The sequence below is a fragment of the Molossus molossus genome, unplaced genomic scaffold (assembly GCF_014108415.1).
Source record: "Molossus molossus isolate mMolMol1 unplaced genomic scaffold, mMolMol1.p scaffold_m16_p_1, whole genome shotgun sequence".
NCBI lineage: Eukaryota > Metazoa > Chordata > Mammalia > Chiroptera > Molossidae > Molossus > Molossus molossus.
The window spans coordinates 78,200,674-78,214,065 of record NW_023425344.1 but is presented as its reverse complement, the minus strand read 5'-3'; the positions used below and the strand labels follow the sequence as shown (position 1 = coordinate 78,214,065).

General features: G+C 37.5%; 1 protein-coding gene across 1 annotated transcript in view; it reads right to left on the bottom strand.

The window, feature by feature from the left end:
• Positions 1-13,392, bottom strand: part of DAPP1 (dual adaptor of phosphotyrosine and 3-phosphoinositides 1) — a 57,387-nt gene that overhangs the window by 3,604 nt on the left and 40,391 nt on the right. Inside the window, exons 5-7 of the mRNA XM_036271169.1 lie at positions 4,420-4,467; positions 2,796-2,858; positions 2,041-2,126 (exon numbers count right to left, since the gene is read on the bottom strand). Coding sequence (XP_036127062.1) covers positions 2,041-2,126; positions 2,796-2,858; positions 4,420-4,467 — 197 coding nt within the window. The remainder of the gene's footprint in view (positions 1-2,040; positions 2,127-2,795; positions 2,859-4,419; positions 4,468-13,392) is intronic.

The following is a 13,392-nucleotide window of genomic DNA, read 5'->3' as shown; positions in this document are numbered from 1 at the left end:
TCACGTTATCATTATGGACCAGACTTATATTTTCAAATGAGAATCCAAAGAAGAGGAAAACGCGTCCAGGATACACCCATATCCTTTTGTCTTAGACTGAACACACAACTCCCATGTTTATTCAGCTGACCTGTAAAATGACTCAGAACCCGTGCTATGATTTAAAGAATACTCAAGACAGAGAAGGAGTTTGATGAAGGAACTCATCTGGGTTATCTTGTCTCAGCGAGACTAACGCCGCCCCCTTGTGGAGATAAGCAGCTAGTCATCCTGCCCACCTCCGGCCATGAGTTAGTCTCTGCTGGAGGGAAGATGAACTTTCCTACTAGCACAGAAGACTTGTTCTAGGAATATATGGTAGCTCTTCGTTTGATTGTTTCTTTGGCTATTGAGTTAAAATCCTTTGACTAATAAGGTCAGCTGTAGCTTACATCTTATCCATACTTCCTGGGCTTACAGTTGAGATGCAAAATACCAAAAATCTTTTCCCCTTTCATAAAAAAGAAAAAAAAAAAAAAGCCTTGAACTGAAATTCAGAAGGGTTTCTATATCCTAAAGACAAACAACATATTTTGTTTATACCAGTAATTAATGTTTAATAGATGAGACCTCAGTCCCTGTATACAGAGGGTACACCTTGATGTGAATGACGTCCAACTGAGGGGTGAGTGGACAGTGAGGTAGGATGGAGTGGCACTGTGGGCACACTGTATGAAACTGGTTTCTGGCATTGTCATTGTTCGTTACTCCCTGTGGGAACCATTATTCCTTGGCTATTAATACAGAGAACAGTTTCCTTTCTTCTTACTAACAGACCTCCAGATGATAAATTATAATTGGTTGAAGCCAATTATAATCATGCTAGTACCCTTTCCTAGCTTCCTCGGCTGCCAGCGATGGCCAAGGGACCGAGTCTAGGCCAATGAGATATGAGGGGAAATCTGATAGGAAACTTTCCGGGACATTTTGTACTTTCCTGATAAGAATGGACAGACATGGCCGATGCCATCCCTACGTCTTTCATCATGACTCACATAAACGCTGGAGCAGTAAACATGAGGAAAAGGCCGACAAAGTTGTAGCGATATAGGACCTGACCTTGTCAAGTCAGCTGCCTCCCTCCCAATATTTTCATATCGTATGTTATGAGAAAATATAAACCCCTGCTGCCTCATGGTTGCTTTATGTAAAATTTTTAAAGATGTCCACTCTTGGTTGATACTATAGAATTCATTTTAATTTTCTTAAGTGGGATAATGGTATTGTAGTTCTATAAGTGATCTTTTTATTCTTAAGGCATGCATATTGAAGTATTTAAGGGTAAAGAGTCTTGATACCTGCAACTTACTTTCAATTGGTTCAGGTAAAAAAAAAAAAAAAAGTGAATAGATAAAGATAAAGCAAATATGGCAAAATATTAACAATTGATGTGTCTAGGTGAGGGATATATAGATATATGTCTTTCAACTTTTGTAGGCTTGAAAACTTTAAAATAAAAGTTGGTAGGAAATAAGACACTGCTTTCTCAAGATACTTTACTTCTCCTAGTTAGCAAACTGTCATGCTAGACTGACTATGTTTGAACAAAACATTTTTGTGGCATCTCCCAGAAATTGTCATCACAAAACAACTCACCTGTGATTGGAGTCAACAAAATTATAACTGAGGCCAAAACTCCAAAGGAATAACGCGGTTTCAGGTGAATGGCATCCCCTTTGTGGGTCACACTCGGGCAGTGCAGTCCCTAACCGACTGTACCCGCACATGTGCACTCCTAGCAAAATGCCTGATTTTTTTATTAGGCTAAATCCATGTCACCCAGATCAAAACTTCTGTACACATTCAGACATCGTTTTTTATTCCTCAGCTAAAATAAGTAGCAAGATAACTTGAGCCCTGGCCAGTTTGGCTCAGTGGTTGAGCGTCGGCCTGCAGACCAGAGAGTCCTGGGTTCGGTTCCCGCTAGGGGCACGTACCACCAAAAAAAAAAAAGATAAAAAGAAAACTTGAAAACAATATTTTCTTTATAAAACAACTTACCAAAAACAGTTTACCCTTTCCTGTGAGTAATCAAACTGTACAGCTGAACATTCTGTTAAGTCTAGGATCCGAATTGGTTCTGGTGACTTAAAAAAAAGAAAGAAAGAAAAGCAACCTATGTCATCATAAAACAAACACAGATCTGTCCCTCACTTATCCACTAACAAATCTTCAACTATGTGCAACAGTACATTTTCCTTTCACCAAGGGGATGGATAATAGAAAACCTACTAAGGGAAGTAACACATTCCTGGTTTGGAAGTTGGCCTCTCATGCAACTGAGCACTAAGAAGACATTGATTTATAAATTTTAATTTGATGGAGATGGATTTTAACACATGGAAGGAAGGAAGTCATTTTTCTCTTATGTGTTTAAACTTCTACTTTCTCAGAAATTTTGTACAGGGAAGGTGAGAAGAAACAAAATAAATTAAAATTAGCTTAATGACATGAACATGGGCCATGCACATGCTGTTAATAAAGGGAGAAATTGCTGCAAGAGACAGTTAGTACACTGTGGTAAGAGAACGGTTCCATTGCCCTGGGTCAGCGGGTCTGGAGAGCAGTCCCCGGGAGACACATCTCATCTTCGCAAAAGAACTTGGCTCATATCAGGAATCAAAAACTCATGTTTCCACTGATTTAGGGGGTGCTTCAGGTGCTCATAAGGAAAAGTTTAGGGATTTTAAAGGCAGATGTTCCTTTCATCTAGAGAGCTGATTTTAAAAGGGAACATGTATTATCACGTTTCTCACCATCTGGTCTTTGAAGTATTTCAGTTCATTCCTGTGCAGAGTGAACCACCTTGTTTTCCAGGTCTGAGAGAAAAAAAAAATTCAGAACATAGGTTTTGAATACAGAAATGCAATATTTGAACCAGATAATTCTCTTTTGTTTTAGAAATATTTTAGATATGGCCAGTTATTTTAGATAGGGCCAGATATGGCCCTGGCCAGTTTGGCTTCATGGTTAGAGCATCAGCCTGTGGATCAAGGGGTTGCTGGGTCGATTCCCAGTCAAGAACACATACCTGGGTTGCAGGTTCGATCCCAGGCCCCAGTCAGGGTTGTGCAGGAGGCAACCAATTAATGTTTTTCTCTCTCTCCCTCCCTCCCTCCTTCCACTCTCTCTAAATATTAGTAGAAAAAATATCCTCAGGTGAGGATTAACCAAAAATTTTTTTTTAATAAATAAATATATATATCTAAAAGATTAGATACAATAAAATATTCTTGTGGTGTCATTTCTGAAAAAGTTAAAATATCTACAAAATTAAAATGATTTGTGCATTAAGCTCATAGTAAAAGCAAGTATATCATTAGCATATTTAAACAACTTTTAAAAAATAGCTTACCATAAACATTCAAGGTATTTTATAACAAATACTAAAATTTCCATCTTATTAACTCTGTAATAAGAACAGAGAGCATTTGCTTAGGGCTACATACCATCCTTGGAGGTTTATCTATATTATAGCCAATCCTCATACAATGTCAAAGATTATTATTCTTGTTTTACAAATATGCAAATTGAGGTTTAGGAACCTCAAGCCACGTAATACTCTAAACTTTGCCTAAGAATTCCATGGCATTGATGGCAAAAACTGCTGTCCCCCACATCTCTTTATTTACTAATCGAACCCTAATCCTATCCTGAGTGCCAATGTGCCTGTTTAAACATGTAACAATGGATTTAAAAATAAACCTGCTGTGAATATGAATACTTCCTGTTCTTAGGGAGCATCCCATCTAGTAGGGACAGAAACAACTAAATATTTAGGTTCAAGTCAAGCTGGGAGTTACCCTTGAGAGAGATTAAGTTTCCTGACTCTTAAAATAGGAAAGGTAGAGATATTTCATGAAGATCTTGGCACAGTAAAATGTGACAGTAACTTTAAACATATGATCACATAAACGAAGGGACAGTTAGACACTCGGACTCACACGTAAAGTCCTAATTGTGTTTTCTTTGGGATTAAGAAAAAAAACAACATAGTTACATCAATGCCAGTGATGTCTTTTGCCTACTTAAAGGTAACATTTCATACAATTTCAAATTCTTTGTTAAAAAAGTTTTTTTTAAAAAAGAACTATTGCTAGAATTCATTTGCTACTTTCATCCTCCATCATTCCATTAATTTTTCCTGGGTATCAACCGTAGGCTACTCTGATACATTTGGCTTTGCCAAAGAAGAATCAAGTAACTTTCCAGAATTTTAGCTAATATTAGTCATTAGGATGAAATCTCGAAGCAGGTAAGTACTAGAACTGGGTCCAAATGAGCAGGCAATTATGCTTTTAAGTGTCAGAGTGAGAACTGAGTCTACATGGCACGTTTTCTTCCTTCGTGGCTGGCTCTGGCAAACGCTCGCATCCTTACCTTGACCAGGCCCCCCTGCTTGGTGAGGTAGCCTTCCTTGGTGCCCAGCTGAAAAAGAAAGAAGCATCAAGTGAAGCCCAGAACTCTTCGACCATGATCATTGTCTTTCTATTTCTGTCCTGTGTTTAAACAAAACACAAGCTTGCCTTTGATCTTTAAATAATCACCTTGCATTCTTCACCTAGGCATTTGAAAATCCTTCCTGTGTTGTTAGAGACTGTCAGACTGCACTGTCTTGCATAATTCTGTAGCAGCAGCAGCCACTGAAATACTTTCTTCTAACTGGAGTCAGCTATTGGCAAACAATAAACCACATCATACCCCTTTTAAAAGCTAGTGTTGGGCAACGCTTGTCATGTGCAGCCCAGCTGCTTGGATTGTAGCAGGGGCATTGGGCACACAAACAGGAACACACACATTGACACTGGGTCAACACATTTGGGAAACTCTGGATTAAGCAAAGGAAAGGAATTTCTTTACTTCCATGCTTCTCAGAGTCTGTATTATGCTAATGTGCTTTATGAACTTTTTTTCTTTATTGATTTCAGAGAGAGAGAGGAAGGGAGAGGAAGAGAGAGATAGAAACATCGATGAGAGAGAACATTGACTGGCTGCCTCCTGCATGCCCCCAACTGGGGATCGAGCCCATAACGTGGGCATGTGCCCTGACAGGGAATCAAACTGGTGACCTCCTGGTGCCTGGGTCAACACTCAACCACTGAGTCACACCCGCTGGGCTCTTTGTGAATTTTTAAAAGGGAACATTAGAAATACCATTACAATATTTATTTTATTGCATAATCCTCCACCAACCCCCGTTTTAGTTTTTCATACACCATCTCTTGAGACATTTATTCCATGGAACAAATTTTCCAGAATGTAGATTTATTTATACTTGATTCATCCAAAAGGAATTGGAAGTGAGAGTGAGTCATTTCTTCTAACATATACATCATTAATTCAAGGGTAACTTCCCTAGCAACTATAAAATGTAACAAATGGTAGGGGACTGTACTAATAGAAATTTACATAAATGTAGAACCCTAAGATGAAGAAAATTATAATTTTGTAGATTTTGGCAGAAATTTAACTCTTGGTAGGATATTCTGTTCTATTATGGTGTTATAATATATCTTATATTAGTAAGGGAAAAGTGAATAAAACTTGGGAAATAAATTACTTGAATGTCAAGTTCTTTTTATGGTAGTTTCCAGAGTATTTTTTCCTGAAGTGAATTCTCTCTACTAAATAAAAACAGGAACAACAACGACCACAGTAAAAAGAGTTAAAGGAAAAAATAATATATGACCCCTTCTTTTAAATTCTTAGGGCATTATAGTAAGGATGAACCTCCCAAGTGTTCATTTAAATAACATTAAACAATATTAGTGAATTTGACTTAGCCTAATCATTTTGATATTAAAAGAAATTGAAGTGACTGAACTTAGTTTGGTGGTTGTGTTTTGGAAATGGCAAAAATTAAGATTTTGGGTTGTTGCAGGTTAAAGTTTGCTGAGGCAAAATAATGAAGGGTGAATTGTTATATAAAAGACCCTGAGAAAACTGTTCATTGAAATCAAGCTAAGGAACTATGCTGCTCCCTTCACCTTACCTCCAGGCAAGCAATATGCTATAAGTATAGTATTTGTTTAAGATTTTGGAGGTAAACGGAAGGCTGCAGAGGGGAGAGCTAAGAATATTAATTTTATTCATGGTCTCAGGAAGTAAGAAAGGAAATAATTATATAGCATATTTATCTTTTAAAAAATTTATGATCTATAACAGGAAAGATATTTTTGTGTCCCAAATTAGAAACCACCTAAATGTTTAAAAATAAAGGGTTAGCCTTCCTACCATCCTTTCTATCTGCTTGCATGCCTGCCTGCCTTAAACGCAGTCAAAAGTCAATGGGTGTGGCGGAGCAAGGTGGGCATCAATGTGAGTGTGTGCAGGGCATTGCACCTTAGAACAGGGTGGACCCAAGCAGGGCACAGAGAACATGTGTGTGGACAACGTGGTTGCAGCAGCTTGGCGTGAGGTGTTGACGCCTGGCAGGTGAGGAGGGCTTTCTGCCTGAAGGGATGGAGGTGGGGGACAAGGCTTAGTGTTAGAGCCACGTCAGGCTAGGTGGGCATCTGCGGTGAGTGTCGGAGTGGCAATGGCCAGGCAGTGGTTCCCGGGCAATAGCAGATTGCTTACATTTGATTGATCACAAATAAGTAAGTGTATTGAAGGTAATGGGATCAATATTCCTCACTGTGGAAGAATATGAAATATTAAAATATGAAAAAACTAGAATGAGCCTTGTGATGCTGGATTAGAATTGGAGGTATTGGCATGAACCCATGGATAGATGGACAGAGAGACAGGTTCATATATAAAAACAGGTATCGAGACAGGTACATATTTAAAAACAGGTATCAATACAGGTACATAGTATATGCGCACATACTTTTGCTAGCCCTGTTCTCAGAGTGGGCTGGAAGAGTGACATCCTAATAACAATAAGCATGTAGCACCCAGATCTTGGTTTCTAAAATACCACTCTCCAGATAAAAAGAACAGAATTTCTTGAAGAAACAGCTGATTCTAGAGATAGATGCAAGGAATGTACAAGATAAGCCTGGAACATTTTGCTAAACTAGTAAGTAAGAAAATTCTCAAAGAATTATGAAGCTGTAACGACAGAGAAGTCACCTTGAATGGGCTCTTATTGGCCAATCTGGGAAAATTTAAGGATTAAAATCAATAATGATAGTTATGATTATAGTCATTAATATAAAAATAAATGCAGAGATTCAGAAAATAAAAAGCTTTTTCTTGCAATAGAATGACAACCAATAGATGTAAAAGGCATAATAGAGTTACAGAATCACCATTTGGCAACAATATGATGCAAAACCCGAATCAAAGTGTCAAGATTATGACATCAAGGACAAACTGAGGCAGTGTTCCAGAACACGCAAGAGGTGGGAGGAATGAATGCCTCTTGTGATTGTGAACTGAACCCTTTTGCCCTATCGGACCTTATTGGGAAAACTGGTGAAACCTGAGTGAGATCCATAGATGGGTCAGTGGAGCTGTATCCATATTAATTTTCTAATTTGAATGGCTTTGTGGTCATGTGGGCAAATGTTTTTCTGTGTAGGAAATACGCATTACTTCGATTACTTGAGGTCGTAGGCATCATGTAGGTAATTTACTTTTAAATGGCTCAAGAACAAACATATTTCCTTGTGCTATATCATTAACCTTCACCCATGGATATTTTTTCCATTGATTTTTAGTGAGAGTAGAAGGGAAGGAGGGAGGGGTGAGAGAGAGGGAGAGAGAGAGAGAGAGAGAGTAATGTGAGAGAGACACATCAATTGATTGCCTCCCACATGCCTGAAATCAGAGCCTGGGAATTCAACCTGATACAAGCCCTTGACTGGAAATCAAACCCAAGACTTGCCAACACTCTAACCACTGGGAAACACTACCAGGGCTGTACTATTCTATTTTTAATTTTTATTGAACTTATTGGAGTGACATTGGTTAATAAAATTATATAGGTTTCAACCCTGGCCAGTGTGTCTCAGTGGTTAGAACATTGATCCAAGGGGTGAAGGGTCACAGGTATGTCCTCTTTGGAGAATTGTCTATTCAGGTCCTTTGCCCATCTTTAATTGGATTGTTGTGTGTGTGTTGAGTTTTATAAGTTCTTTATAAATTTTGGATATGAACCCTTTATCAGACATATCATTGGTGAATATGTTTGCCATTCAGTGGGTTTTTTCATTTTGTGAATCGTTTCCTTTGATGTGCAAAACTTTTTATTTTGATGTAGTCTCCCATTTGTTTATTTTTTTCTTTTGTTTCCCTTGTCTGAGGCAATATATCAGAAAAAAGTATTGCTTTGAGAAATGTCTGAGATTTTACTGCCTATATTTTTTTCAAGTCTAACATTTAAGTCTGCAATCCATATTTTAGTTTATTCTTGTATATGGTATAATCTTTGTACTATTCTTGCAATATTTTTTATATGTTTGAAATTATTTAAAATAATAAATAGCATGTATATTTCCAGCAAACCTCAAACAACCACCAAAAACAGAATGAGAAAACATAATAGAGGATTAACTAAATACATTATGGTATATTTAGGAATTTGTTTTAATGATGTTTTAGAAGACTGTGTAATGACATTGAAGATGTTTACAGATAATTAAACAAGCACATTGTAATTCTATTTACAATGAAGAGCTCATTATATATGTAAGATGTATATTTTATATATGTGTAATATATATAATCTTTATTCAAGAAAAAGGCTAGAAGGATAGATACGAAAGTGTTAACCATGAGAAGAGCTTCAAAGGCAGACTATTAGCAAAGGCAAACATTCAAGGGGAGTGTCCAAGAAAAGGAACTATAACATGTGGTAAAGATAACAGAATAGAGAGAGAGATGTCACAGAAGCAAAGGGAACAGAAATTTTAGAAGGAAGTTGTTCAAAATGTCACATACCACAAAAGGAAAGCTAAGGAAGCTAACATTTTAGATAAGACCTATTCTATGTTAGGCACTTAAAATATATAGTCTCACTTAATCTCTTCCAACATACATAGTTGGCATTTCAGAGTTAACAGGTTGGAGACGAACTCCTGTTTCCCGTTCCCCAAACCCACTCCTGCAATCTTAGCCCTTCAGTGGGTGTTCACCCTGCTGCTCTTTCACGTAGCACATTCAATCCATCAGAGTCTGGTCTCTACTCTCAAAACTCATTCTGAGGTTGACCAGTTATCCCTTTTCCTCTTCTAAATACCCATTTTTAGACCCTCTCCCCAGTTTCAACTACCACCATCTTTTACCCGGTCTGCCTTAACAGCCTCCTAACTGGTCTCCTCCTCTCCAACTTTGCCCCCACTCCTTTTCCACTTAGTAGTAAGAATAATCTTTTTCTCTTCCCAGCCTCCCCCCTCCCACCCCTTCCCCTCTGAGGTTTGTCGGTCTGTTTCCTGCTTCCATGTCTCTAGATCTATTTTGATCAACAGCTTATTTCATTCACGACATTCCATAAGAACTTATATGCATATATGCACAACCAATGGGCACAGACATCAGTTTGGGGAAAGCAGGAAGGAAGTGGGAGCAGGGAGGAGGGGGTCAAGGGTGGGGAGGGGACATCTGTAATACTTGATCTTTTCTCCCAAACTTAAAAACAAATTACATGATTCAAAAATCTCAAAAATTCTCATCAATAGTTAGAACACAAAAAAATGAATTATTTACCTTGTTCTACAAGGCCCTTTGTGTTGGGTAAAGGAGGGACAATTGACATTTTGGGCAGGATAAATCTTCACTATGTATTGAAGCATATTTAGCCTCCATGACCCCTGCTCATTGTTGGGAAACAACAGGGGTCTCTTCTGTTTCGGCACGTCTTGTGAGCAAGGCTGTAACAGCTGTTGTCCCACACCAGATTTTAAAGCATGTTTGTATAGGAAACAGCCTTGAAAGACAGAAACAATGTCTTCCTCCAGAGGAAAAGGCAGACAACTACACATCGGGCGCCATCTATTAGCACCCGTGAAACTGTGGCAGGCTAACTTGTTAGCTTGCAAGTAGGGTCAAGTCTCAGACTCCTCACAGCTCTTGACACCAACGAATGCGAACAGTGCCTCAAAGCATGTGACAACTAAAACACTTTCATTAATCTCCAAACACTTACCTGGACAGTACTTCCTCTTGAGGATGCCATTGCCTTTCATGATCTGACCACTCATTATCTCAATAATTTCATCGCCCACCACCGTCTCTCTAGCTCACTCCATGCCAGTCGTTAAGATCTCCCTGCTAGTCTTTAAAACCTCTCAATGTGGTTCCCACCTTAGGGCTCCTGTGCTGTACTCCCTGCCTGCAGCACTCTCCCCCATGTTGCCGTAAGACTTTCCTTCAGAAAAGCCTCTGCTCAGATATCATCTCCTCAAAGAGGCCTCTCTTCTCCCCTTATCCTACTTCTTCTTTTTTTTATGATTTATTACTATTTTTTTTATTGTTGACTCTATAACAGATGTCCCTCATTTTCCCATCCTTTGCCAGCCTCCATCCGGTCCCCAGCTTTACCTCCCTCTGGCCCTCACCACACTGTTGTCTGTGTCCATGAGCCACGCATATATGTTCTTTGGTATTCTCTTCACCTTATTCCATCCAGTGCCCTCCCACCCTCCTCCCCTCTGACAGCTGTCAGTCTGTCCCATGTATCCATGCCTCTTGTTCTATTTTGTTTGTCAGCTTATTTCATTCATTAGATTCCACATATAAGTGAGATCACAAAGCATTTGTCTGTCTCTGGCTTATTTCATTTAGCAAAATAATCTCCAGGTCCATCCATGCTGTTGCAAAGGGTAAGAGCTTTTTATTTTTATTTTTTTCTTACAGCATTTTAGTATTCCATCGTGTAAATGTACCACAGCTTTTTTATCTACTCATCTACTGATGGACACTTGGGCTATTTCCAGATTTTGACTATTGTAAATAATGCTGCTATGAACATAGGGGTGCATGTATTATTTCTGATTGGTGTTTCGGGATTCTTAGGATATATTCCCAAAAGTGGAATTGCTGGGTCAAAGGGAGTTCAATTTTTAATTTTTTGAGGAAACTCCATACTGTTTTCCACAGTGGCGGCACCAATCTGCATTCCCTCCAGCAGAGCAAAAGGGTTCCCTTTCATTCACATCCTCACCAGCACCTGTTTGTTGATTTATTAATGGTAGTCATTCTGGTAGGTGTGAGGTGTTATCTCATAGTAGTTTTAATGTGTATCTCTCTGGTGATTAATGATGTTGAGCATTTTTTCATATGTCTATTGGCCATCTGTATGTCCTCTGTGGAAAAATGTCTATTCAGCTCCTTTGCTCATTATTTAACTGGATTGTCTTCCTGTGATGAATTGTATAAGTTCTTTATATGTTTTGGAAATTAACCCTTTGTCAGATGTATCATTGGTAAATATGTTCTCCCATACATGGGTTCCTTTTTCTTTTTGTTGATGGTGTCTTTTGCTGTGAGAAAACTTTTTAGTTTGATGTAGTCCCATTTGTTTAATTTTTCCTTTGTTTCCCTTGCCCTAGGAGATATATCAGCAAAAATATTGCTACAAGAGATATTTGAGATTTTACTGCCCATGTTTTTGTCTAGGATTTTTATGGTTTTGCAACTTACATTTAAGTATTTCATTCATTTTGAGTTTTTTCTTGTGTATGGTGTAAGTTGGAGGTCTAGTTTCATTTTTTTTGCATGTACCTGTCCAATTTTCTCAACACATTTATTGAAGAGATTGAATTTTCTTCATTGTGTACCCTTGCCTCCTTTGTCAAATATTAATTGACCATAAAGGTGAAGGTTGATTTCTGGGCTCTCTGCTCTGTTCCACGGATCTGTAAGTCTGTTCTTATGCCAGTGCCAGACTGTTTTGATTACAATGGCCTTGTAGTATCTGATATTGTGGTACCTCCAACTTTGTTCTTCTTTTTCAAGATTGCTGTGACTATTTGTTTTTTGTTTTGGTTCCATATAAATTTTTGGAATATTTGTTCTAAATCTGTGGAATATGCCACTGGTATTTTAATAGGAATAACATTGAATCTATAGATTGTTTTGGGTAGAATGGACATTTTAATTATGTTAATTCTTCCAATCCACAAACATGGTATATGCTTCCACTTGTTTGTATTTTCTTCAATGTCTTTCTACAATGTCTTATAGTCTTCTGAATACAGGTCTATTACCTCCTTGGTTAAATTTATTTCTAGGTATGTTATTTTGTTGTTGTTGTTGTTGCAAAAATGGGATTGTTTTCTTAGATTCTCTTTCTGATAGTTCATTATTGGTGTATAAAAATGCCACTGATTTCTGGATATTGATTTTGTATCATGCTACTTTGCCAAATTAGTTTGTTAGATCTAGTAGTGTTTTAGTGGAGTCTTTAGGTTTTTCTATGTACAACATCATGTCATTTGCGAATAATGACAGTTTTACTTCTTGTATTCCAATTTGGATTCCTTTTATTTCTTCTTCTTGTCTGATTGTGGTGACTAGGACTTCCAGTACTATGTTGAATAAGAGTGGTAAAAGCAGACATCTCTATCTTTTTCCTGATTTTAAAGAATACGATTTAGTTTTTGCCCACTGAGTATGATGTTGGCTGTAGGTTTTTCATATATGACGTTTATTATGTTGAGGTATGATACTCTATCCCCCTTTTGCTGAGAGTTTTTATCATAAATTGGTGCTGGATTTTATTTAATGCTTTTTCTGCATCTATTGATACAAACATGTAATATTTATCTTTTACTTTGTTTATGAGATATATCATATTTATTGATTTGTGAATATTGTACCAACCTTTCATCCCCAGAATAAATCCCACTTGGTCATGGTGTATGATCTTTTTAATGTATTGCTGAATCTGGTTTGCTAATATTTTGTTGAGAATTTTAGCATCGATGTTCATCAGGGATATTGGCCTATAATTTTCTTTCTTTGTAAGTGTCTTTATCTGGTTTTGGAATAAAATTTTTATGGAATCATAAAAGACCCCAAATAGCCATATAATCTTGAGAAAGAAGAACAAAGTTGGAGGAATCATGCCACCTAATATCAAACTATACTACAAGGCCATAGTCATAGTAATCAAAACAGCATGATACTGGCATAAAAACAAACATATAGATCAATGGAACAGAATTGAGAGCCCAGAAATAAAACCAAGCCTTTATGATCAATTAATATTTAACAAAGGAAGCAAGAACATACAATGAGGTAAAGACAGTGTACTCAATAAATGCTGTTGGGAAAATTGAACAGATACATGCAAAAAAATAAAAACAGACCACCTTTATTCACTAGACACAAGAATAAGTCAAAATGGATTAAAGACTTAAATGTTAGACCAAAATCATAAAAATCCTAGAAGAAAACATAGGC